The sequence below is a fragment of the Lepidochelys olivacea genome (genome assembly GCF_965140295.1).
Source record: "Lepidochelys olivacea isolate rLepOli2 genome assembly, chromosome: 2".
In the NCBI taxonomy this organism is placed as follows: Eukaryota; Metazoa; Chordata; order Testudines; family Cheloniidae; genus Lepidochelys; species Lepidochelys olivacea.
The window spans coordinates 117,733,448-117,757,347 of NC_140412.1; the positions used below are offsets into that span (position 1 = coordinate 117,733,448).

At 41.6% G+C, this 23,900-nt stretch overlaps 1 protein-coding gene across 7 annotated transcripts in view; it reads right to left on the bottom strand.

The window, feature by feature from the left end:
- Nucleotides 1-23,900, bottom strand: part of RREB1 (ras responsive element binding protein 1) — a 144,238-nt gene that overhangs the window by 13,914 nt on the left and 106,424 nt on the right. For all 7 annotated transcript variants that reach the window (XM_084618191.1, XM_084618196.1, XM_084618190.1 and 4 more), the window contains 2 exons: nucleotides 12,412-12,601; nucleotides 6,614-9,365 (listed from right to left, as the gene is read on the bottom strand). In XM_084618191.1, coding sequence (XP_084474317.1) covers nucleotides 6,614-9,365; nucleotides 12,412-12,601 — 2,942 coding nt within the window. The remainder of the gene's footprint in view (nucleotides 1-6,613; nucleotides 9,366-12,411; nucleotides 12,602-23,900) is intronic.

The following is a 23,900-nucleotide window of genomic DNA, read 5'->3' on the forward strand; positions in this document are numbered from 1 at the left end:
CTCTCTGGTTTCTTGTTGGTTTGAGACCACATGTGATTAATGTGACGATTATATTTCCCCTACAACTAAAATTCCATCCTATCCTGCCTGGGTGGATGAAGTTCACTCTCACCTCCTTGGTGTCCCAGGAAAACTACTACAACATACTAGTTGTAAGCTTCTTAATAGAAGGATCTTTTCCCTGTGTGTGTTGCATCAGGCCTGTTGTGTTATGGGCCTGATGCAACTTTCCTCTGAAATCACTGGGGACGTTTTTCCATTGACTTCAACAGAAGCTACATCAGGCCCTGTGTAAACAGCAATGATCATCTCTCTGCATGTTTGGAATGAGAATAACAAAAGGAGTAAATATAAAAAGCTAGAACAGCAAAATTGAACTGGGTATAGAAAGCTTTAAAAAAGCCAAAGCAAAAACAAATGCCATGCAATGGAATCACAAAAATGGCCCTAAAAGATACCTTGCTGAAGAAGGAAGAGGTGGAGACGAGGGGTGTGTATGAAAGGAAATCAGTTACTGTAAGAAACCAAAGGGTAGCTTCATCTCCTTCATACAGTGCAGATAATATGGTCACTTCCCTCATTTTAATCTTGCATGAGTTGGGTTCTGTGCTAATTAGCATCTGAATCTGAATTAGGGAATCATGTGTCACTTAAACAACCCTGTATCTCACAACTGAACGGTGGTAGTCACATGGCTCTCTCTGATGAGTTCTGCTTCTTCCCCTTTCTTGATTTTCTCAGTGTAAATTCAGCATTCTGCAAGTGGCATGGTACCACTGTCTATAGGCTGATAAGTTGCTCGCTTCTTGGCTGGCCTGCTAATTATGTTGGCTGTAAAATTAAGACTTGAAATATTTATACCATCTTTGTCTCCACATGTACTTGGCTTCTTTCCATAATCCAAATATAAAACAGAACTTCAAAGTGGAGGCCCTTTTGCAGTTTGCTGAACGTTAGCTCTGTGCTTTTCAATGTTTCTCTGCATGTATGCAGTAGGAGGGTTAGTTTGAAAATAATTATTTATAACTCAGAACCAGCTTCTCAGATCAGAATCTCCTGGCCATTTCTAACATGAAAAGCTTTCACACAGCCATCTTTGTATAAAACAGTCTAATACATTTAAAGCAGATACAACCTAAACTTTTTGTTCTTCTGACCTTCACACAAACACACACATTAGACTGAGGTCTCAAGTCCTACCTACAAATCCTGCTTGTTGTGCAAAATGTACTTCCCCTACATACGCCCATGTATTTTGCCAACATCAAACTTAAACTAATAGATTAAAGAAACACAGTTAGGTCTCAGAAGGGCCACACACTTTGGACTCCTCAAAATAAGAACTTAAAAACTGGACAACTCTCTCTCTCTCTCCCTCTCTTTTTTCTAATTGAAAAAAGTTTTGCATAAGAAAATGCAGGAAATCCTGGGTAATCCCACTAATAATGATGAGGATTTTTTCCCCAATGAACTCAAAAGTACTATTTCAAATAGACTCAGGATGTGGCAAACTTCTCAGAAGTTTCTCCAAACCCCCCCCCCCCATTTTATTTTAAGTCAGGTAGCAAATTACATGAAGAGACAATGTTTTGGCCTCAAGGCTTTTTCCCAGGCTTTAAATAACAAATTGTTCTTGTGATAGGATACCTCATGCAAGTAGGTACATTAACTTTTTTTAGTTAAACTGATTAGGACTGAGCTTTGAGTTTTAATTATTTACTTTTTCCATAAAGACATCATTGCTTGGCCTGAAGCTTACACACTGATGTAAGACGACTCATTGTAGAACTCAGAAAGCAATGCAAAAGAACTACTGTCTGGGTCAGGCAATTTTTAGGGAATCTTCAGTAGCATCTATTTAATACACAAAAAAAGGATTTCAAAACAATTACAGCATAACTTAAGAGAATTTCTTAACTTTTCTTAAACAGAATCAACTCATGGTATTTTCAAAATTGATTTTTTTTTCCCACTGTCACCATAAGGGGGAAAGACATAATTACTATGAAAAAGTGTTACAGTGAAGATATCAATTCAAAATTAGTTTTTTTTTTTTTTCAGATTAGGTTATTAAAACAGAATTTTTAAAACCTAGTTACTTTTCCTTATTTGTGCCTTTATGTATTTCTCAGCATGGACAATAAAAACAGACTTGTCAGTCTCATTTTATTTATAGTTGATTTCATTTCAGAGTCTAGTGGTTATTTTGCAAGGTTTGCAAGTCAAAGTTTATTTGTTTAAAAAAATGCTTCCACCAGTAAGTCTTAGCAACATCTCAGTGTTAAAATGTTAATACCAAAAGCTCATTTTTAAAAACCTACGCCTTAGGCCAAATTTGACCTGACAGCATCCGTTAAAGAATCACTCAAGAAGGTTTTTAATGAGCACACCACTGATTTAAAATATATAAGATTAACCTGCTGTAGACTCAGGGGTCCAAATACACCAGATTTTTTTTTTTAACCATGCACTGCCCCACATGCAAGGAACAAAGTGAAATTAATCATCTGTGAAGTACCCTCTTGTTTGTTTCACTTTAGTATTGGAACACAGAGGAGGAAAACAGGGAGAAAAGCAGAGGGATGAGGGTTGGAAAAATAAAGTGAAGGGAGAGGACAACTTGAGAAAAATCAAATACAGTCAAGCAAAGAAGAATGAAGATAGATAGATAGATAGATAGATAGATAGATAGATAGATAGATAGATAGATATTAAAAGGACAAGGGTTCAGGTGTACTCAGACACAGTGATACAAGTGTGCAGGTACCACTTCTGTGCTCTTCCAAATCAGAGTATACCTGATGCACTGATGCCCAACTACATGCTGTGCATCACAATACAAACCAATGGTATTTCATTTACAGGTCAAATACTTCCGGAGAAAAGTTCCTGGAGTCACAGGGACATACTGAGGTGGAGATGAGGAAGTGGCAGGAAGCTATATGGGACTTGGTAGTGCGAGGGATGGAGCAAAAAATGTGGGAGAGGATGACAGATGGGGAACTTAATGATGGGGCAAGGCACCAGCAATGAAGATGTGATGGTGCTCCGGCAGTATCAAAGAGGAAGGGGCCAGCATGCATGGGATGGGATGGCAAGAAGCACAGACTGTGTTTAGTTATTTTTTTTAAAATAGAGGGGGCAGAAGGGAACCACCTTTTAAAAATGAAAAACATATTCTGATCCTCCTTGGAAGAAATACCCCCACTATTAACAAGCATAAGAGACATATATTTTAACTTTTTCACATTTGTATAACACCCTTGCTTAATGTTGGCACGTGAAGCCCAATTTAATGCTTGAAATGGTGGAGCTTTTCCTCATTAGGATACTCATTTGCTAAGCTAACTGGATAATTTAAACAATGGAACAACACAGATTAACAACAGATGGGGAGAGGTTATTCACCACTTCCCCTACTAAATCAATCTCTATTATTTGTTTCACAACAGCTTATTACAGAAATATAGGAAGATTTGAGGACATGGATGTGGTGAGTGGCAAAAGCCAGGACTGTAGGCCTTGCAAGTGAGAATACAGTTCCAAGATTTCCCCCTAACTCCTTCAGATCTGTTGAGGCCAAAACCTTTAAGTGTCTCCTCCACCACTGTCCCAAGTCAGGAAACGCATAGCTAACTGAATAAAATATTCATAGTTTTCATTACAAGAAGGCTAAATAGACTGAATGTTTTTTGACTTGCTCTGAAGTTTAACCTGAGCTACCCAACACATTAAGGAGTTCTGATCTGCGAAAGGGGTTTGGGGAAACAATCTTTTCCCAAACCTTCTACTAACCTGAAGCTGTCCCCCTCAAAAATTCCCATCGCACAGCTTTTACTATCATACCTACCTCTCTGGCACCCAGCAATATTGTATCTACTATACCTGGCTCCCAACAATTTTTTCTATGTGGTCACACCTACGACAGAGGGTCCCATTAATATTTCAAAATATTTATAGCTTGTTTTTGTTATTCACGTCTGCTTTCCTGACCAGTACTTCACGGGCCTTCATATCGCACTCCTCTTCAGTCATTTGGTTTAGTCTCCGAGGCCTTGTCTACACTAGAGTTTTCACCCGTCAATTTTGTTGCACTGGTGCAAAACCCTGAGTATAGGGTTAGCGTGCTACCGTGACCCAGGCTAAACTGCACTAGTGCACTAGTCATAGTTTACATAGGCAAACCACATTGACACGAAGGGTGTGTGCCAGCACTACACCAGCGTCACTGTTAAAAAACTCCGTGTAGACAAGGACAGAGCGTACCAGGATGAATCTGAATAGATAGTAACAATCACTGTAAGTGATGCCATCAGCAGAGTGGCCGCTCAGCAAGAAGGAGGATACTGGGCTAGATGGACCATTGGTCTGACCCAGTCTGGCTGTTCTTATGTTCTTTGCCTATGCTGGGGAGCTGCACCACTTTACGCTCTCAGTGGCCAGCCACAAATTAGCTGTACTGGTGCAAGTCCCTAGGGTAGACAAGCAAAGCTGCTATATGAACTGATGGAGCTCATCCCCAGCTTGGAGTTAAGGTAAGTTCCACCAGTGCACATCATGGTTTATTGTGGTTTCCTCTGTCTACACTAGGTGTCTGACCAGGGCAGGTACTTTGGTTGCTAGTCATTGACAGCTGTAAGCAGAGCAAACTCCAAGAGAAGACACACAGTCTTCTGCCTCACACACTGGATGCATTTCCTGCTTTAGAGGGTGGTGATTTAGAACAGTGCTTCTCAAGCTATCTGACGTGGGGGACCGGCATTTTTTTTTTTCCCAATGTGCGCGCAGACCAGCAGCCGATGGCTTGCAGACCGGCACCGGTCCGTGGACCACCACTTTGAGTAGCACTGATTTAGATGATGATTAAGAGAGACCTCAAACGCCCCTTACCACTGAAAACAAGCTGTGTATTTAGCGAGAGAAAGCAATCTGTTCTGTACAAGGCAGAAAATAATAGCTTTACTGTTGAATGGGTGTTCTGCAAGTTACATGCTCATGTCACCCAAAGTGGTCTGTAACAGGGACTGCTCTATGGGTCAGAGTCCCTTTAAATTGCTTAACTAACTTTTTCCAGCTCTTCCGTTTTCTCTCTTCATTAGAGACACAGTAAGCTATTATATTTTGTATTCTTTTCAAAATGGAGGTTAACTTCCCTACAGTCTTTACAAGCAGTAAACTCCTTTATGAATCAACCCTACCTGGTTAATATAGAGAATTCCCACAGGAGAGAACATTGCTTACAAATGCCTGTTACTCTTATTCTTCTTGATGTCAGGATTTCCTCAACATAAAAGCAAATGCTGAGAGCTTAAACTGCTATTTCTCCTCTTTAAATAAAATGAAAGAGAGACTAGAGGTCCAAGACTACAGCTTTGCTTCTCTCTGTACACAGGATGAGAGTCTACCCATTGCTCTGCTGCAATGCTAGTTGAAAAGGGAAAGTAAAAAGCAATGCAGCATTCACTACAGCATTATTTATTTGTTTTAAAGTGAAAAACAAACAGATCAGTCTCCTCATAATGCCCTTCGAATATAAAAGTTTAATGTTATTTACGCAGCAACACAATATTGAGAAAAAGTTCCAAGGAATATACAGTAAGTCTTGCTTCAGGGCATAAGCCAGCCTCCTACATGTCTGGAGTTAGGAAGAAACATCCCCTGTGGTGCAGGTTATTACACAGCTGATCATTGTGATGTTTCTTGTATCTTCCTCGGAAGCGCGGGGTACTAACCACCATGAGCAACCAATACTAAACTAGAGGGACCATTTCTTTGATCCAGCATGGAGGTTCCTACGATCTTGTTCTGTTATAGAGTTTTACATTTATTTGCTCTCAGTTTTAAAATGTCCTTATATATTTACTAAAGCTGACAAGCCGCTAATGAAGAAAGGCACCCAAACAAATAATCAACAAACACAACTGTTCGATACATAAACTCATCTTCAGAATAAAGTTAGAATAATTGAAAACTAGAGGGCAAATTCTCTTGCTAAGCACAACAGAGGAACTCCACTGATGTCAACTGAGGCTTACAACTACACTGTGAACTAGGGGCGTGATTCCCTGGCTTGTGTACACATACTCGCACTAACTCTCATTGAGCTAGCAGAGGCACAACTGAGCTGTGCCGAGGACAAACTGCCTGGGTATGTACGTGGCTCAACTCTTCCTCTGCTGCTACTCCCACGAATATACGGCTATTTATGCTCGAGCTAATGCGAGTATGTGCACACAGAATCACACCCCGAGCTCACAGCGTAGACATAACCTGATTTGTGCCAGAGTTGCACTTCACAGAGGAGAGCAAAATTTACCCCTCAATGTCCATGCTTACAGAAGTTAGGCGAGTTACAATATTATTGAGAAACACCATAGTAGAATGTTGTGTTTTCATACCCCAAAATAATGGGAATGGTTGAGAAGTCACAAAACAAAGAGCAAAACTATTCAGACTATAAACAGGGGGAGAAGAATGAATGAATGATACCCTTCCCTCCCCTCCCTCCAGCTAACATGGCGTGCTGAGTCTCCCAAGAAGTTAGAGTGTCTCTTTTAGGGTAAAATAAGCTCAGTGACTACAACCTAGCCATTACAGCATGAGGCTCTCTTACCTGTGTGAGTGAGCATGTGGCGCTGCAGGGAACTCGCCCAAGGAAAGACTCGGGGACAATAAGGACAGGTGATTTTTTGCAGGCAGTTTGAGTAAGCATTCCTCTTTCCTCTCAGCAGCTTATCATCGGCAGTTTCTTTCTCATCTTCACTTGTTCCATTTCTGTCAGCTTCCTCTTTGAAATCATCAGTGGACTGCAGAAATGGACTAAATTTATTAGTGTCTGTGGTAGCTAGCATCTTCTCTATGCTAGCAAACTCCCCGCTTGACTCCAGGTCCACACCGCTGCTCGCTTTAGGCTTGTTTTTTGTTCCTTTCTTCCTACCTCTTTTCTTAGCCAATCCAGCATCAGCAACAGGAGACTTCTCTGTAACATTTGGATTGTATGACTTCTGAGTAAGGTCACTGGGAAGGCTGGAATCTTTCTGGATAGCCATCGTGATTGTCGCTTTTGGTTTGGAGTTCCCTGATTTATCAGAACCAGCGGAGCTGCTGGCTGCCTTGGGACTGGAGTCTGTTACCTCTGTTTTCAGCAAAGCAGGAGCAGAAGACACAGATGAAATGATCTGGGCAATGGAAGCCAGAGGTGGCAGCTCTTTAGTTACCGGAGGCTTTGGCAAAAGAGGTGGTGGTTTAGGCCTCAAGGGTCGCAGCAAGCCAGGGTTGCCGAGAAGAGCTGGGGAAATGATTGGGACAGTCAAATGCAAGGGACCCTTCGATGGGTGGGAATGTTTGAGGGCTCCATTTTTCTCCACGTTACCATTGGCACTGAAGGCCAGAGGGCACTGCTGACAGTTATAGAGCTTGTCGCTATTCCCAGAAACTTGGTCTTGTTTCTTGGCTTCACTCTGGACTTCATCTTTATCCTTCTTGAGGGCTTTGGGAATCGACAGGTCTATGGGCTCCATGGAACAGTCATAGTGAGACAAGGAAGAGGTGCCAAACAGGTTCTCCTGCTTTACTTGCACTGTGCTTAAGTTTTTGTTCTTTTGCGAGAAGTCTAAAGGCTCGTCAAAGTCCATCGGGAAATTATTTGCAGGTTCAAGTTTGATTGGAACATGAGAAGGTGCCCCCCGCAAAAAGCCATTCTGCGATTCCAGGAAAGACGTGATGGACTTGTGGTCCATGTAAGTGCTGTCCTCCAGTAGTGGAGGGTCTTGCTGGTTCTCCTGAGGACTGCAGTCCACTACCAGGATGTAGTTCTCTATCTCCCTCTCTTGCACGTGTAAGTGTTGCTTGAGGATATGGTGAATGCAGTTTCGCTTGGCTGAGAAGGCAGTTCCGCACTCTTTGCACTCAAACGGCTTCTTCTTCTGGCAGCCGCTGTGAGTCCTCATGTGTATGCGCAGGGCGCGATAATGCTTGAGGTCCTCACCGCAGAATTTGCACACTGTGTCAGGGGAGCAGAAAGCATCCACCATCTCCGCCGCATTGCTGGTGACATACTCAATGTTCTTTTCTATGTCCTTCCTGGTCACTTTGAGGTGCTTTTTGCGCAGGTGCCTCTCACAGTTGGCTTTCACTGTGAAAGGGTAGTGGCAAATTTTACAGATGTACGGCCTCTCTCCACTGTGCGTCCGCAGGTGCCGAATCAGTGCTGCCTTGTCAGCTGCAATGTATTCGCAGATGTTGCACTGGTAAGGGGAGATGCCCAAGTGAGAGCGAATGTGAGCCCTCAAGACACCAGAGAAGGCAAACACCTGGTCGCAGAAGCGACACGGGTACAAGACTTTCCTCATTGCTGGCGCTTTCTTGTTTGCTGCCCCCGCAATGATGGCCTTGAGGTCCCCTTCTGTGACCTCTTGCTTGATCTTGGCTTCCATACTCAAAGGCAACAGGGCTTCTATGATACTATCTTGTTCCAGCTGGGTTTTCATTTCGTGCTGACTCAGTGGCTCTGTCTTGGGCTGAGGGAATAACTGTGAAGAAGGACTGGATTGGTTTCCTGATTTGGACTGTGTAAGGTGAGCCCTGGAAGCGGACTCCACGGAGTTTTTGATCAGCCTCAGTGATGGCGGGGGAAGGCTTGGACTGACGCACCCAGGCGAGGCCTGCTGTGCACTGATCAGTGGAGGTGGCGTAGAGGTCGCTACAACTGTTCGAGGAGCCACCAAGGGCTTTGGCTTCAGTGGAGGCATATGCTTGAAAATAGACTGTACGGGGACAGCAGGTGCCTTAGAAAGCGGCGGAAGACTTATCTGAGGAGGAGCTGAAGAAGCCATCTTCAAGATCTGCTGAATGTCAGCCAGTTCGATAGCAGACTCGCTGGAGATGGGTTTGACCACAATACTGCTGTCGGGCTGAATGATAAAGCCCTTCTGGAAAGGCTGCAGCGATAGGAGCTTCATGTTCTCTTTTGTAGGTGGAAGGACCGAAAAAGAACCTCCCATGGAAGCAGCTTCCAGAGCAGACATGTTCAGCAGGCTAGTGCTGCCAGGTTCCTGAGGTAGGTTACTCTTCAGTGTTCTAAGCTGCATTTCTTGGACCTCATCTTGCATAACCTCCTCCTGTTTGACAGGCTTGATGTCTTTGGTGTGCTGTAGGCCCAAGGACGCCATGTAGACTTTCTGGTCTGGATTCTCACCAGCTGGGGTCTTCATCTGCGGTTTGTGCTTTTCTTTTCCCTGATCAACCATATGGGTTTCTGTGTGCAGTTTGAGTGCCGAATGCATGGGGAATGCCTTGTTACATGTCTCGCAAATAAACCGATGAAATTCACTGATGCATCTTCGTAGATTCGTTTCACACCAGACCTACAAGATAGCCACAAAATAATGTAACTGACCTAGTATTTGAATTAGAAAACCCAAATATCAAACAAGCCTTATGTTTCTGCAGAAAAAGAAAACAAATTTCACTTCTCCCCCCTCAAGAGATAGCAAATTTTATGGCAAAACTTTCTTCTTTTCCAGTGTAAACTAACCTTTTTCAGAACATGAAGATTATTATTATTTTTTACACAAAATATCCCTTTATATAAACAATCAAATAATATCCATCAGAAGTTAACAAGTAATTTTATTAACAAAACAGAGAAATTTAAAAAGGGGAAGGGGGACAAACAAGAGGAGAGAGGTTTACAGCAAGTGAAGTTTATGTAAATTTATTGTAAAACACCTCAAAGGGGAACATATTTAAATTCATGCATACTTCTATTAAGGTATGTGTGAATTAATCGTAGCCCTCAGGGTCCTCTCATGTTGCTAGTATTGGCCGTGTGAGGCAAAGTTTGTCCACCATTGTTTTATACATGCCAGGTTTATTCCAGGACATCATTTTTAAACAGAGGGCTAGCACTATGTTTACAAGTATCAAGGGTAGCTGTGTTAGTTTGTATCCACAAAAACAACAAGGAGTCTGGTGGCACCTTAAAGACTAACAGATTTATTTGAGCATAAGCTTTCGTGGGTAAAAACCTCACTTCTTCAGATACATGGAGTGAAAGTTACAGATGCAGACATAAATATACTGACACATGAAGAGAAGGGAGTTACCTCACAAGTGGAGAACCAGTGTTGACAAGGCCAATTTGATCAGGGTGGATGTAGTCCACTCCCAACAAGAGATGAGGAGGTGTCAATTCCAGGAGAGGCAAAGCTGGTTCTCCACTTGTGAGGTAACTAACTCCCTTCTCTTCATGTGTCAGTATGTCTGCATCTGTAACTTTCACTCCATGCATCTGAAGAAGTGAGGTTTTTACCCACGAAAACTTATGCTCAAATAAATTGGTTAGTCTTTAAGCTGCCACCAGACACTATGTTTACAGAATCTACATTTTTGTTTATTCTGGTATCCTCCAGGGTTTACAACTCAGACAGGCAGGGATAGCAAAATGATGTTTCTAAAAAGACAACATGTTAACGCCCTACAATTCATCTCCCTTTAAAGAAAGGTAAATCCTGTGCAGAATCCTGGAGAATAATTATATTACATTTTTACATACACTATCCATACCTAAAACCATGTGCGTATATATATATATAAAATATCTTATACATGTAGTGGTGATAATTACGTGATAAATTGCATTCATAGGAACCTATGACTACATCATCTGCTTTCTGCCTACTAATCCAGCCCTTCCAGGACAAATTCTAACTTTTCAAACTTCTGAGCAATTTAGTAATAAAAATAATAAAAAAATCAACCTGCCAAAAATGTTCCCTTCTTTTCTGAATGTGGAATTCCTTCATAAAAACCATATCACTCTGAGATGCAGACTGGGATAGCTATACACAGTCCTGCGCCAGTGACAGAATTTAGGTCTAGTACAGGGGTGGGCAAACTTTTTGTTCTGAGGGCCACATCAGGGAACAGAAATTGTATGGCGAGCCATGAATGCTCACAAAATTGGGGTTGAGGTGCGGGCCCAGGGGTGGGAATGAGAGGTTTGGGGTGCAAGAGGGTACTCCGAGTTGGGATTGAGGGGTTTGGAGAGCAGGAGGGGAATCAGGGCTGGGGCAGGGAGTTGGAGCATGGGGAAAGGCTCAAGGGGTGCAGACTCTGAGTGGCACTTACCTCAAGAGGCTCCCGGAAGCAGTGGCATATCCCTTCTCCAGCTCCTATGCAGAGGCGTGGCCAGGTGGGTCTGCACGCTGCCCCATCCGCAGGCACTATCCCTGCAGCTCCCATTGGAGCGTGTAGGAGCTGGAGCGGGGCCATGCCGCGGCTTCCAGGAGCTGCATGGTATGGCCCCCGACCCTGCACCCTGGTCGGATCGGGGCTGAGCTGCGTGCTGCGACCCTGACCAAGCACCCTGGCCGCAGCACAGGAGCGGGGCTGAACCGCATGGTGCAGCCCCAACCCAGCACCCCGGTCAGAGCGCTGGAGCAGGGCCTAGCCGCATGGTGTGGCTCACGGGCCGGCTTAAAACAGCTCGCAGGCCGGATGCGGCCCGTAGTTTGCCCACCCTGGTCTAATATCTTGCAACCTGCCAGAGCTAGAAAACAGAGATTAATCCCACTGAGAAGGAGAGATTACCAGCTTCTTAATGGGGCACTCACTGGACCTGGATGATCCTGAAGTATTAGACTTTTAAGTCAGGACCCTTCAGTATACAAAAATGTATTTCAGGTCTTTTTTTGAGAGGCACTGTAAATTTGTTAATTTTAATTTTCTTCTCCTTGTGAGCCCTCTACATTTGGACTCATGGTAATTAAGGCAGGTGGGCTCTGCAAGTAGAGGGATATAAACAAGATTTCTAGTGCAAAATTTTACAACTCAAAAATACTTACAAAATGCTTTTTTCTGTAAATTCTGTAATACGTTCAGAATTTATGCAGGTATGGGGGTAGCGTAAAGATTTTATAGGCAAACATTTGGGGGACCTGTCTAACCTCACCCAAGGCGTCACCATGCACAAGTAATATAAATTTCACAAACTGATAAAACCTCTATACCACACCAAAATGTACATATAAAGAGCTGAGCAAAACCCATCACGTATTCCTGCCTCCACCATGTGTCTTTTATAGGTATTTTAAATGTGGAACAAAACTAATTTTTTGTTTGGGGGACTGTGAGGAGGAGCGGAGATTAGTTTTTAACAGCCCAAAAAGTTTTCCTTTAAAAAAATATTATAAAAAGCCTTTAGCAAACTAACCTAAAAGGCACCACACAAGACGCCACTTGAGAGCTAACACCGAAAAGAAAATTGTGGAATCTAACAAGGTTGAATATGTTCTATAGCTTTCCACAAAATATTCTACAGCTAGTCCCTGCATTACCCAATACAAAATCCTTCAATTAATTCAACAGATAAGCATAGCTGCGATTTTCAGAGCTAGGGATATAGAATACCTGAGAAATGTGGGGGAATTTCCTACAGGAGAAGTCTGTGAATCCCAAATCGTGGAAGCCCGCTGGAATTGAAGGATTGTTCTGAATGAAAGGCTTTCCCAATGGGTCTCTTGGAAGCTGCTTGTGAATAACTGCATTATGACGCAGCAAACCCCGATGAGTGCGAAAGGTAATACAACAAGTGTCACACCTGGAAAGAAAAGGAACAGAGTAAAAAGTCACGGAGTGATTTTAAGTGTAAGGAGAATGGTCATCTTTTCTGTCATACTAACAACTTGGTAACAATAAATAAAGTTGTGTCCCATAAAATGCCTAGTAACACAAATAGGACAGTTTTTAATCCTGATCACTTTCTACCAGCTTCTGGCTAGTACAGTAAGTTCACAGGAAGTTCAAAGAATGCAGCACATGTAACCCGAATGTCACATGTTAACAGACAATGAAGAGAGACTGGGACCGCAGCATGCTGACACTGTTCCCATTGTCTCAAACAATCTACTTTGATAGCTTTATGTTGTTTAGTTTAAGTACAAATTCTGGGACTCAAGTGCTACAATCATCATAAAATCATAGCGGTGGAGAAGGAAGGGATGAGAAGTCAAACTGAAGTCAGCAAGCACCAGAGATCATATACCGATAGGCTTTTTAATTAGCTTATGCTCAAATAAATGTGTTAGTCTCTAAGGTACCACACTCCTTTTCTTTTTGCGAATACAGACTAACACGGCTGCTACTCTGAAACCTTTTTAATTATTGTTCACTGTATTACAGAATTTCTACTGACCCTATCAACAAACTTCTATGTATAAAATAGCAGAAACTATTTTACACTCCACTTCATTGTCACACTTCCATTGTTTCAGAGTAGCTGTAGTTCACAAAAGCTTATGCTCAAATAAATTGGTTAGTCTCTAAGGTGCCACAAGTCCTCCTTTTCTTTTTGCGGATACTTTCATTGGTTTTCCTAAAGTAACACCACTACCTCACACTTTCTTTTACATTAGAGTATAACCTCTTTGGAAAAAAGCATCTGAAGCAGATTCAAAAGTCTTATATTATATACACACAACTCTCATAGTCAATGTATCCCAAAGACTGATGCAGTAGCGAACACATTTTGATACCATACCCACACCAAACAATATTTGCACAAAGCTGACTTGCACTATAAATGTCACATTTAAAATTCAAGGTTTTCAGAATGCAGCAACATTTAGACAACATGCCAAGATCAAGTGTAAAGAACTTGATTAAATATCTGGTATCCTAGATTTATACCATAAAGAAGAATTCAAATCTCAACACTGTAAATAGTAAGCAAAACATTCACACTGAATTCAGACAAAGACAGATCACTTCCATCAGCAGTACCTTGCCACTATACTGTCAACTTTGCATTAAGATGTCCTTTTCACAGAAGCAAATGCCAATGAACAACAGTAATTTAAACTCTGCCAGTGGAAATTTTATTAGCAATATTTGCACATTAAACCCTATTTCTTGCATTCCTGCCATGCTGTGCTCCAGAGTGAGGTTTTCTGCAATAAGAGACTTACCCACAAAACAGTGTTCAAGTCATTTTTCCCTTAAACTGCTCATAAGAAGAATTTTTTTGACATCCACTATTACTAGTACTGCAGAGTCCCATTAATAAAAAGTGTAAAAAAATAAAAATCATCACTAGCTAATCTTCTAACCTGACTTCTGCTACGCCTTACCTAAATGCATGGCAGTTTTACTGAAAGCACAATAACGGTCTTCAAGGTGAGAAAACATCCTGCAATTGGAAAGAGCTTCTCTGACAAAGTCCTGAAACAGTCCCCTTCTGTCCTGACCCCTAACTCACTGCCATTGCTACTCTTTTTATCACTTTACAAACTTTCATGGAACCTTGTTTTTTAAATTCTTCTCTGAAAACAAAGAGATAACCAAGTCACCCACAAAGTAGCTGACCTCATGTTCCCCAAGTGCTGAAAGAAACGAGTGTGAAGTATATGTAACACTGCTTTTGTTATCATGCTGTGTAGAAGGATAGGACATGAATATTATGCTCTTGAGCTTTAATCTGCTTTATCTCCACTGTCAGTTCACTTGCATATTACCTTAATAATTACTGCCAGCATACTGTCTGCATTCAATTAAATATGGAATCATACACATTTACAAAGCAATTGTTTACTTCAAGGGCTCTGCTAAATGTGATGACAGCCTTTGGTCATGCTAGAGAAATACCAATGTGTTAGAGTTCTCAATATCATAATTTGCAGCTGTTTTGTTACTAGGCCTGTGATACCTGTTATTCTATGATGTAAAGCTTTGTCCTTTCTTTTTAAAAAACAAAACACCCAACAAACCCCATGTGTGAGACCACATGGGAAGGAGTGCGTCAAGGGTTAAATAATTACCAAAAGAACTCATATAAACATAGAGGCATAAACTCTTAGAAAAGATGACATGTCAAACATGAAAGCAAATAGTGTCATCAGTAACTTTCCATGGTGCCAGAACAGAGGAATAAACTTTAAAGTATTGTATGTATTATTACATAAGGTTCCATGGCTTGCAATATAACCTAGCTACTTTGATCAGAAAGTTCATTCTGCTATGTCTTATTATTTGTTTGTACTGTGGTAATGCAAATAGACTCCACTCATAGATCAAAGCCACAAACACATAAATTTGATAGAAGTAAATTTTGTTTTCTATACACTCTAACCTTTCAGATGCAATATATCCTAAAGCACATTTTATAAAGGGATGAGTTAAATACAGGTAAAAGATGTGCCTGGAGACAAACATGGCAGCTATCGTGCACTCTGCAATAGCTCTGACACAGCTCTGGGCATTAAAATCTGTTTTATTGAGAGGCAGGAAACAGAGAGTATAGAGCTCCCTTTTAGTATTTTCAAATGGTGCCATACATTCTTTAACTTCCACCTGAACAAACTAAATAGGAATAAAAGGGTCTTGTCTCCACTTAACATATCTGACAGACAGCACAGCTAATGGAGCAGCTTTGTCTCCTACAGTACCACAGCATCTGGACAGAACATAAGAGTTCTGTAGGGAGTGCTAACAGCCAGTTCAGGCTGACATCTCAATGATGCACCGCAGTCCTAGCATCTTATGCCCACTCTGTGTGTGATCTATACTGGCTGCCTTTATGCTGTCCTTGTTAGGTTTCAGAGGTCTCGTCAGAAACAATACTCAAGATTCTTTCTTTGAGCAGAGTCCCGATAGCTGTCTGTGCTCTTACGCCATCTACAGTCTTAAGGATTTGCTAGTCTTGCCTCAGGTTGGCAAGAGACCTGGTTGAAAAATGGCAAGTGTTCTCCGTTAAACTTTAAAAGGAGAAAAATGTAGGAAAAAAATTTGGATTTTTTTTGTTCCCTTCCTTCTTCCCCGCGCTGGATGGGGAGAGAAAGAGGAAAGAAAAAAGTCAAGTGATTTTTGATTTGGTTGGAAAACCCTTTTTGTTCATTAAATGTTTTGACAAAAATTTCATGACCAGCTCTAGGTAATACTGCCATTGCTATGCTGGGCCCTAGGATGTATAAATCACTGCCCCTTGACTGAACATCTTAAAGAAGTATTGGAGCTGTGTGAGACAGTCAACACAGTGGAGACAAAGGCATGTCCTGCTCTCCTCTCTCAGAGGCAACACACAGATTAGATTCTCTTGGGGTTCAGACTCCTCCATCTCACAGACAGGTACCAAGGTTCAGGCAGTGAATCAGAGAGGATCGATCTCAGGATTTAAATTGCACAGTGTAGTGAATAAAAATTCTGTCTCACACTCAACACCTGTTGACATGGCTTCAACTTAGAAAGCTGAAATAAAACCGGCATGAAAAGTCATCACCCAGAAACTTTTGGAACAGCCTCTATCAGCCAGAGACACTTAACTCCAACAGGCCAATCCTAATGCCTCCCAGCTAACTCTTGGCACCTTGTTTCTAAAATGCTCTCCAAGGACAATGGAGGTCATTGTAAATCCATTCTTGATGCAGAGCAATGCAGACAGAGCTGTAGGCTCTTAAGGTCTCCCAGGATTTGCAAACCTCACTTGGGCTTGTCAGTCTTCATTACAGAGTCAATGTATAGTCATTTTGCCCAACACTTTTTCATTAAGTGCCAAGGACCTCTGAGCTCTTTGTGTACAATTAATTTACCTTTCAATGCAATGGCACCACAGCTGTACAAACGAATGCCAACTCTATGACAAAGACATACAGATATTGCTATACTTTATATTGTAACTGATAAGGGGAGTTTCATATTATACCAGTGAATGGTCAACAACATACTAAATATCTTCATATTATTCCATTTTAAAATAAGTTGTCATGCTTGACAATACACCACATTGTAAATGTGTTGTTTTTTTTTTAACTTATTTTATTTTATTTGTTTAATTTAGGAAGCCAGGCCTTTATCTTCTTGCTTTATGGACAGCATTATCTTTCATCTTTTAAATGAAAAACCACATACAAATACAATCTTTCTAGCTGAAAACCATATTCCTAAGAAGCAAAGAAAATAGCTTAGGAGAATGCTTAACTTTTTTTCATCTGTGCTTAACGGCTTTGGAAAGAGTATGAAAAAAGACACATCAAATAAAGCATTTGAAACATACGGCAATACTTCAGTCACAGTGAATTACAGTGAACCCATTACAATTCATTACACAGTGAACCCATTACAAACTAACAAGTATGCCCCATGTCCATTGCCAAGTCAAATAAGGATGGGATGATTACGTAAAACACAGATAGAAGTCCACAAAGGATTTTAGTAGAGTGACACCTGAACATCTGAAGAAGGTAAAGATATTGTACTTGCAAAACAGGTTTCCAGCTGTACTTGATGTAGGCTGGAATTGTTTTAGAATTTCCTAACATTTGCTGTCATTTTCTATAAATAGGAATGCAAAGTGAACTTTATCTCTGCAATTGAATATTTCTCCAACTAGAGCAGTGGTTCTCAAACTTTTTGTATTCGTGACCCCTTTCACACAGCAAGCCTCTGAGTGCGACCCCCCCCCCATATAAATTAAAAATGAGGGGGAGTAAATGTAATTTAATGGGGATTAGGGCCGCCAGCCCATGGAGCGGGCAGCTTGCGACCCCCCATGGAACTACCTTGCGACCCCCTGAAGGGTCATGAGAACCCCTGAACTACAGGCAACTAAGCGAACAAAAAAAAAGAATATTTGCAGTGCACCTGTGACTGTTTCATAATGGGCCTCACTTTCAATCTCCTTGCACCCTGTGCTGTCCTTCAGGTCCATGCCAAGCGGGCGAAAACATTCACATTCTGATCTGGTAGCATTTTATACTCACTTTACTTTGGTGTAAAAAGTGAGAGAGGGGAAAAACAGGCTCCAGAAGTTACGGGTGCCAACCACTACTGTAGATGTGAAACACCACTGTAAAGTGGGGTTGACTTGGAGCTTAATCCCCATTTTTGGGCCAATGCATCACCTCTACATTATTATAGTACAGGTTTGCAAGAGTAGTCACACTGGTGCAAATTATCTTAATGTAAACAAGCCCTAAATTTACAAAGGTGAGGAATAAAATGTACCATTTAAAGGAGAATGCTGATGTGGAAACATTAAAAACACTTTAAGGTCCTTTTGAGAAGTAGTCAACTCTGGGTACCTTGTTCATGAGGCAAGCCAAAATGTGCAGCACCTATGACTAAAGTACATATGCAAGAGAGGTTTACATAAGCAGGTAACTAGTCATTATCTTATTCTCTGGGCCAATTCTAGTTTGTCAGCAATGTAAATAACTTTTTTTAAAGAATGGAATGACTCCTTTAAAACAAGATGCAGAATCACCTGTATGTGTAGTTCACTGTAATTTTTAAGTAAAAGACTGTACAGGCAAATAGCAGACACCTAATTTGAACTCTCTTACAATTTTAGATTTCAGTAGTCAATGTCTTTCAAATTCTAAATTATTATACCTCTACCATTCTGTGACTGAGAAATTAAAATAAATACTAGCCTCTGCTTTACATAAAAGACCTAGATAAAAAGAATGTTTAAATGTTCCAGAAGCATAAGCTTTTAGATGACTAAAATGTAAAATTTTCAGAGCTGTGTGGATCAAAACAAGGCTGTTGTGCAAGAATGGAAGCAAACAAAAGCTATATTAGTTTCCAGTCTCCATTTAAAGAAAGACTAGAAATTAGATGAAGCTTTTTAAGTATCAGAGGAGTGAAGTTTTGGAATAGCCTTCCAAGGGAAGCAGTGGGGGCAAACGATCTATCTGGCTTTAAGATTAAACTCAATAAGTTTATGGAGAAGATGGTATGATGGGATAACATGGTTTTGGTAATCAAATATTCATGGTAAATAGGCCCAATGGCCTGTGATGGGTGCTATTAGATGGGGTGAGATCAGAGTTACCCAGGAAAGAATTTTCTGTAGTATCTGGCTGACGAATCTTGCCCATATGCTCAGGGTTTAGCTGATTGCCATATTTGGGGTCGGGAAGGAATTTTCCTCCAGGGGAGATTGGAAGAGGCTCTGGAGGTTTTTCACCTTCCTCTGTAGCATGGGGCACGGGTCACTTGCTGGAGGATTCTCTGCTCCTTGAAGTCTTTAAACTACGATGTGAGGACTTCAATAGCACAGATATAGGTGTGAGGTTTTTTTTTGGAGGAGCGGTGGGTGAAATTTTGTGGCCTGCGTTATGCAGGAGGAGACCTAAATATCTATGAATCTATAAAGCAGATTTTGAAAATGCATGAACATTTTTTCCATACCAATTTTGTCCTTTTCTAGCCAATATTTTAAGTGACTGTCACAAACAGAATAAATTAAAACTAGCTATAAAAAACAGTCTATGACAGAATCCTTTAACACAAAGCTACACTAATAAATCATCCAGCTCCTCACACTTGAATTCCCAATGTGTCAGCATTAAGTTTGAATCCATATGGCATTCCTCTGTTTTCTAGTTCACATCGTCCTTAGGATTAATGCCATCTTTAAGGACCAATGCAAAATACTGTGCTGGCATTTTACAAGGATAGTGGAACAAGGTAGGGAGGTTATGGGAGGCAAAGGGGGGGGAGATAGATGAGAAGGTGTAATCTAACTTCTTACTCCAAACGCATAGGTGGGGAAAGGACAGCAAGGGAATCACAGTTCTATCACTGATCGTTTCAACTGTGGAGAATGCTGTAATAATTTCCCCCTTACCTCCCGAAAGAAGTTTTTTAAATTTAAAATTTTCAATTTCGTTTGTAAAGTTCTTATCAAGTGACAGACATTCCTTCTTGAAAGGATTTCATTGTTCACATTTTACTTCTCTTGCCTTCTCTTCCAGGGAGAGATGGGACGGAAGGAGAATGAATTGGTTTATGCTCTTTTTTAGCCCCACCCGGTTCCAGACATTCAACTCCTTTCTGGACAACCCCCTTCCCTCCCCTCCCTCCCTACCCACAGCCCTGAGAAATGATGTCAAACAGCTGCTCTAATCTCTTCCAGTTGCTGGTAGACAGAGTGATGGAATAGTGGCAGCTCTCTGACCACGGCTGCTGTCTCCCAAAGATCCCAGAGAATCTACTCAGCTACAGTCACAGATGTATAATACATGCCTTCTCCCATTCTCTACTCTTCCAACAAGACAACTCCATTTTTTTCAACCCAGATTCAATGTGGTGTGAACACAGAGCAAGAGCCTGACAAGTTTGCTTATGTAAGGGTTAGTACAAAAGCTGCACATTACAATACTACACTGTGCAAAATCTGCACAAAGCACAAGGCTGAAGAGAGACTTCCCTTGTATACAATGGGAAGTTTCTGACATAGCAGACTAGGCCTCTGATGCAAGCAGCTCTAGTTAAGTCAACAAAGGTGGGGCTTTTATTTTAACTTTTCCCTCATTCTCCATGGCCTGTTCTCTTTGCTTTTATTTCGTCTCCTTACTTTCAACCTCTTTCTCCCTCTCCCCACCCCCACCCCGAGAAAAAAACAAAACAAAACAAAAAAAACAACCAACCCCCTGACCTTGGATGCAGTAAGGCTGGAACCATTTCATCAGACTTTCTATTTATAGGATGATGCTTAGCAAGGGCACAATGCTATGTACATTCCAAATGCTGCACATTACTCTTGCAGTCTGGACCAATGTGTAGAAGCTTGTGCAGCTCTGATATAAACCAGGGTGAAGTTCCAAAGACAGTATTTTAGAACTTGCTGGTATGCTGCAGAGTCAGTTTCAGCATTAATATATCATAACTCCCATACTCAAAGTAACTCAGGTGAAGCTCACCATTACCAGATAAAATCATAAGATACTTTCTGAACAGATTACTCGGTTAGTTCTTGACATTCTTCCTCACCTTTTTAAAAAATAAGGGGGAAGCACTTCACATTTCTGGCAGCAACTTAGTGAATTCTGTTTACTAGCAAATGACCGATTTTTGTAACGTCAAGACAGATTCGGACATCTCCACTCGGGTAGAGTTGTACCTCAGTCTGCAAGTGGCCTCACTGATTTCAATGGAATTATTTATGGAGTAAGGTACAACTTAGCACAAATAAGAGGACACAGAATATGGCCCACAGTTATTTGTACAACAAAAAATGTAGCTAATTTTCTTATAATTAAGTTTATGACTTTGGTCCTAAAAGATACGCATCAAGAAGGCTGCTTGACAGAATCACAGAGCTAGAGCTACATCTGACCAGAAACAATGTTGATCTATTTTTTAAAAAATGACTACAAATGTACCTGGAAAAAAAAAATCGTATGTTTCAGTACCAAATGGCCACAAAAATCTTCATTTGCACCACACACAGATGGGTAAATGTACAGACGTGCCTATGGGCACACAAATGCAATTTTACCTCTTGCAGTCTCCTTTGAAAATTCAGTCCTTCATGTTCCTTTCAAATACCCAGTAGTTGCATATTTTAGAAAGCTTTTGCAGAAATTAATAAAAGGATATTTGCTACAGAAAAGGGCCCCAATAAATGTTCTCTCTCACTACATTACTTAGGAAGAAAGCACATCTCTCTCCGAGAGCTTGTCTACACTAGAACAGCTCTCTGTTGATGACAACAGGTGTCAGCAATGGGTATAGCTGAACCTGTACTGAACATGGCTTACCCTTGTCTGTACTTGCAGCTAAACCATGCTCAGTACCTGTTCAGCTGCTCCCCTGCTGATGCGGTCACTAGCACCAAGTAGTCTTTTTAGTGCAACAAATCCTGGGAGATGGGATGGACTAGCACACTAACGACCTGCTTTACCAGCCTCAAACCGCCGCCCACGCACAAAGCTCCTTTCTGTAGTACACTCAGCACGTCATCCTGTTTCTATTCTTGTAACCAAGCTAGATATTCAACACCCTGTGACATCCTACACAACTTCACACAGGGGATGTCCTCTCTGCATCCACTCACTATCTGATATCTTATCCAGCAGCTTCAGATTCCCAGGCTCACAGCACAATGAGATCCCTGATGTGACCATGCAGTCTCTATGTCTGAGCAGGACTCAAGTGCTCTGTAGAATTTCTTCGTTCTCTTTTAAATAAAAACGCTAGAGTTCACTGTAGCTAAAATTCTAGTCTGTTCTGACAAATCACCACAAGGACAGATGCTCTAATAAACCTCACCCTGTTTTATTACTCAGTTTTACTTTATTTAGTCAGTGACAGACTCCAGTTTGGCTACATGGTTTTTTTGTTTCCTTGAGATGATTAGGAATTACCTTCTGCCCCAGAAAGAAAAGGAGTACTTGTGGCACCTTAGAGACTAACCAATTTATTTGAGCATGAGCTTTCATGAGCTACAGCTCACTTCATCGGATGCATACCGTGGAAACTGCAGCAGATATTATATACAGACAAAAAGAAAAGGAGGACTTGTGGCACCTTAGAGACTAACCAATTTATTAGAGCATAAGCTTTCGTGAGCTACAGCTCACTTCCTCAGATGCATATCGTGGAAACTGCAGCAGGCTTTATATATACACAGAGAATATGAAACAATACCTATTCCCACCCCACTGTCCTGCTGGTAATAGCTTATCTAAAGTGATTTCCAGCACAAATCCAGGTTTTCTCACCCTCCACCCCCCCACACAAATTCACTCTCCTGCTGGTGATAGCCCATCCAAAGTGACAACTCTTTACACAATGTGCATGACAATCAAGCTGGGCTATTTCCTGCATAAATCCAGGTTCTCACATCCCCCCACCCCCATACACACACAAACTCACTCTCCTGCTGGTAATAGCTCATCCAAACTGACCACTCTTCAAGTTAAAATCCAAGTTAAACCAGAACATCTGGGGGGGGGGGGGGGGTAGGAAAAAACAAGAGGAAACAGGCTACCTTGCATAATGACTTAGCCACTCCAAGTCTCTATTTAAGCCTAAATTAATAGTATCCAATTTGCAAATGAATTCCAATTCAGCAGTTTCTCGCTGGAGTCTGGATTTGAAGTTTTTTTGTTTTAAGATAGCGACCTTCATGTCTGTGATCGCGTGACCAGAGAGATTGAAGTGTTCTCCGACTGGTTTATGAATGTTACAATTCTTGACATCTGATTTGTGTCCATTTATTCTTTTACGTAGAGACTGTCCAGTTTGACCAATGTACATGGCAGAGGGGCATTGCTGGCACATGATGGCATATATCACATTGGTGGATGTGCAGGTGAACGAGCCTCTGATAGTGTGGCTGATGTTATTAGGCCCTGTGATGGTGTCCCCTGAATAGATATGTGGGCACAGTTGGCAACGGGCTTTGTTGCAAGGATAAGTCCCTGGGTTAGTGGTTCTGTTGTGTGGTATGTGGTTGTTGGGGAGTATTTGCTTCAGGTTGCGGGGCTGTCTGTAGGCAAGGACTGGCCTGTCTCCCAAGATTTGTGAGAGTGTTGGGTCATCCTTTAGGATAGGTTGTAGATCCTTAATAATGCGTTGGAGGGGTTTTAGTTGGGGGCTGAAGGTGACGGCTAGTGGCGTTCTGTTATTTTCTTTGTTAGGCCTGTCCTGTAGTAGGTAACTTCTGGGAACTCTTCTGGCTCTATCAATCTGTTTCTTTACTTCTGCAGGTGGGTATTGTAGTTGTAAGAAAGCTTGACAGAGATCTTGTAGGTGTTTGTCTCTGTCTGAGGGGTTGGAGCAAATGCGGTTGTATCGCAGAGCTTGGCTGTAGACGATGGATCGTGTGGTGTGGTCAGGGTGAAAGCTGGAGGCATGCAGGTAGGAATAGCGGTCAGTAGGTTTCCGGTATAGGGTGGTGTTTATGTGACCATTGTTTATTAGCACTGTAGTGTCCAGGAAGTGGATCTCTTGTGTGGACTGGACCAGGCTGAGGTTGGTGGTGGGATGGAAATTGTTGAAATCATGGTGGAATTCCTCAAGGGCTTCTTTTCCATGGGTCCAGATGATGAAGATGTCATCAATATAGCGCAAGTAGAGTAGGGGCTTTAGGGGACGAGAGCTGAGGAAGCGTT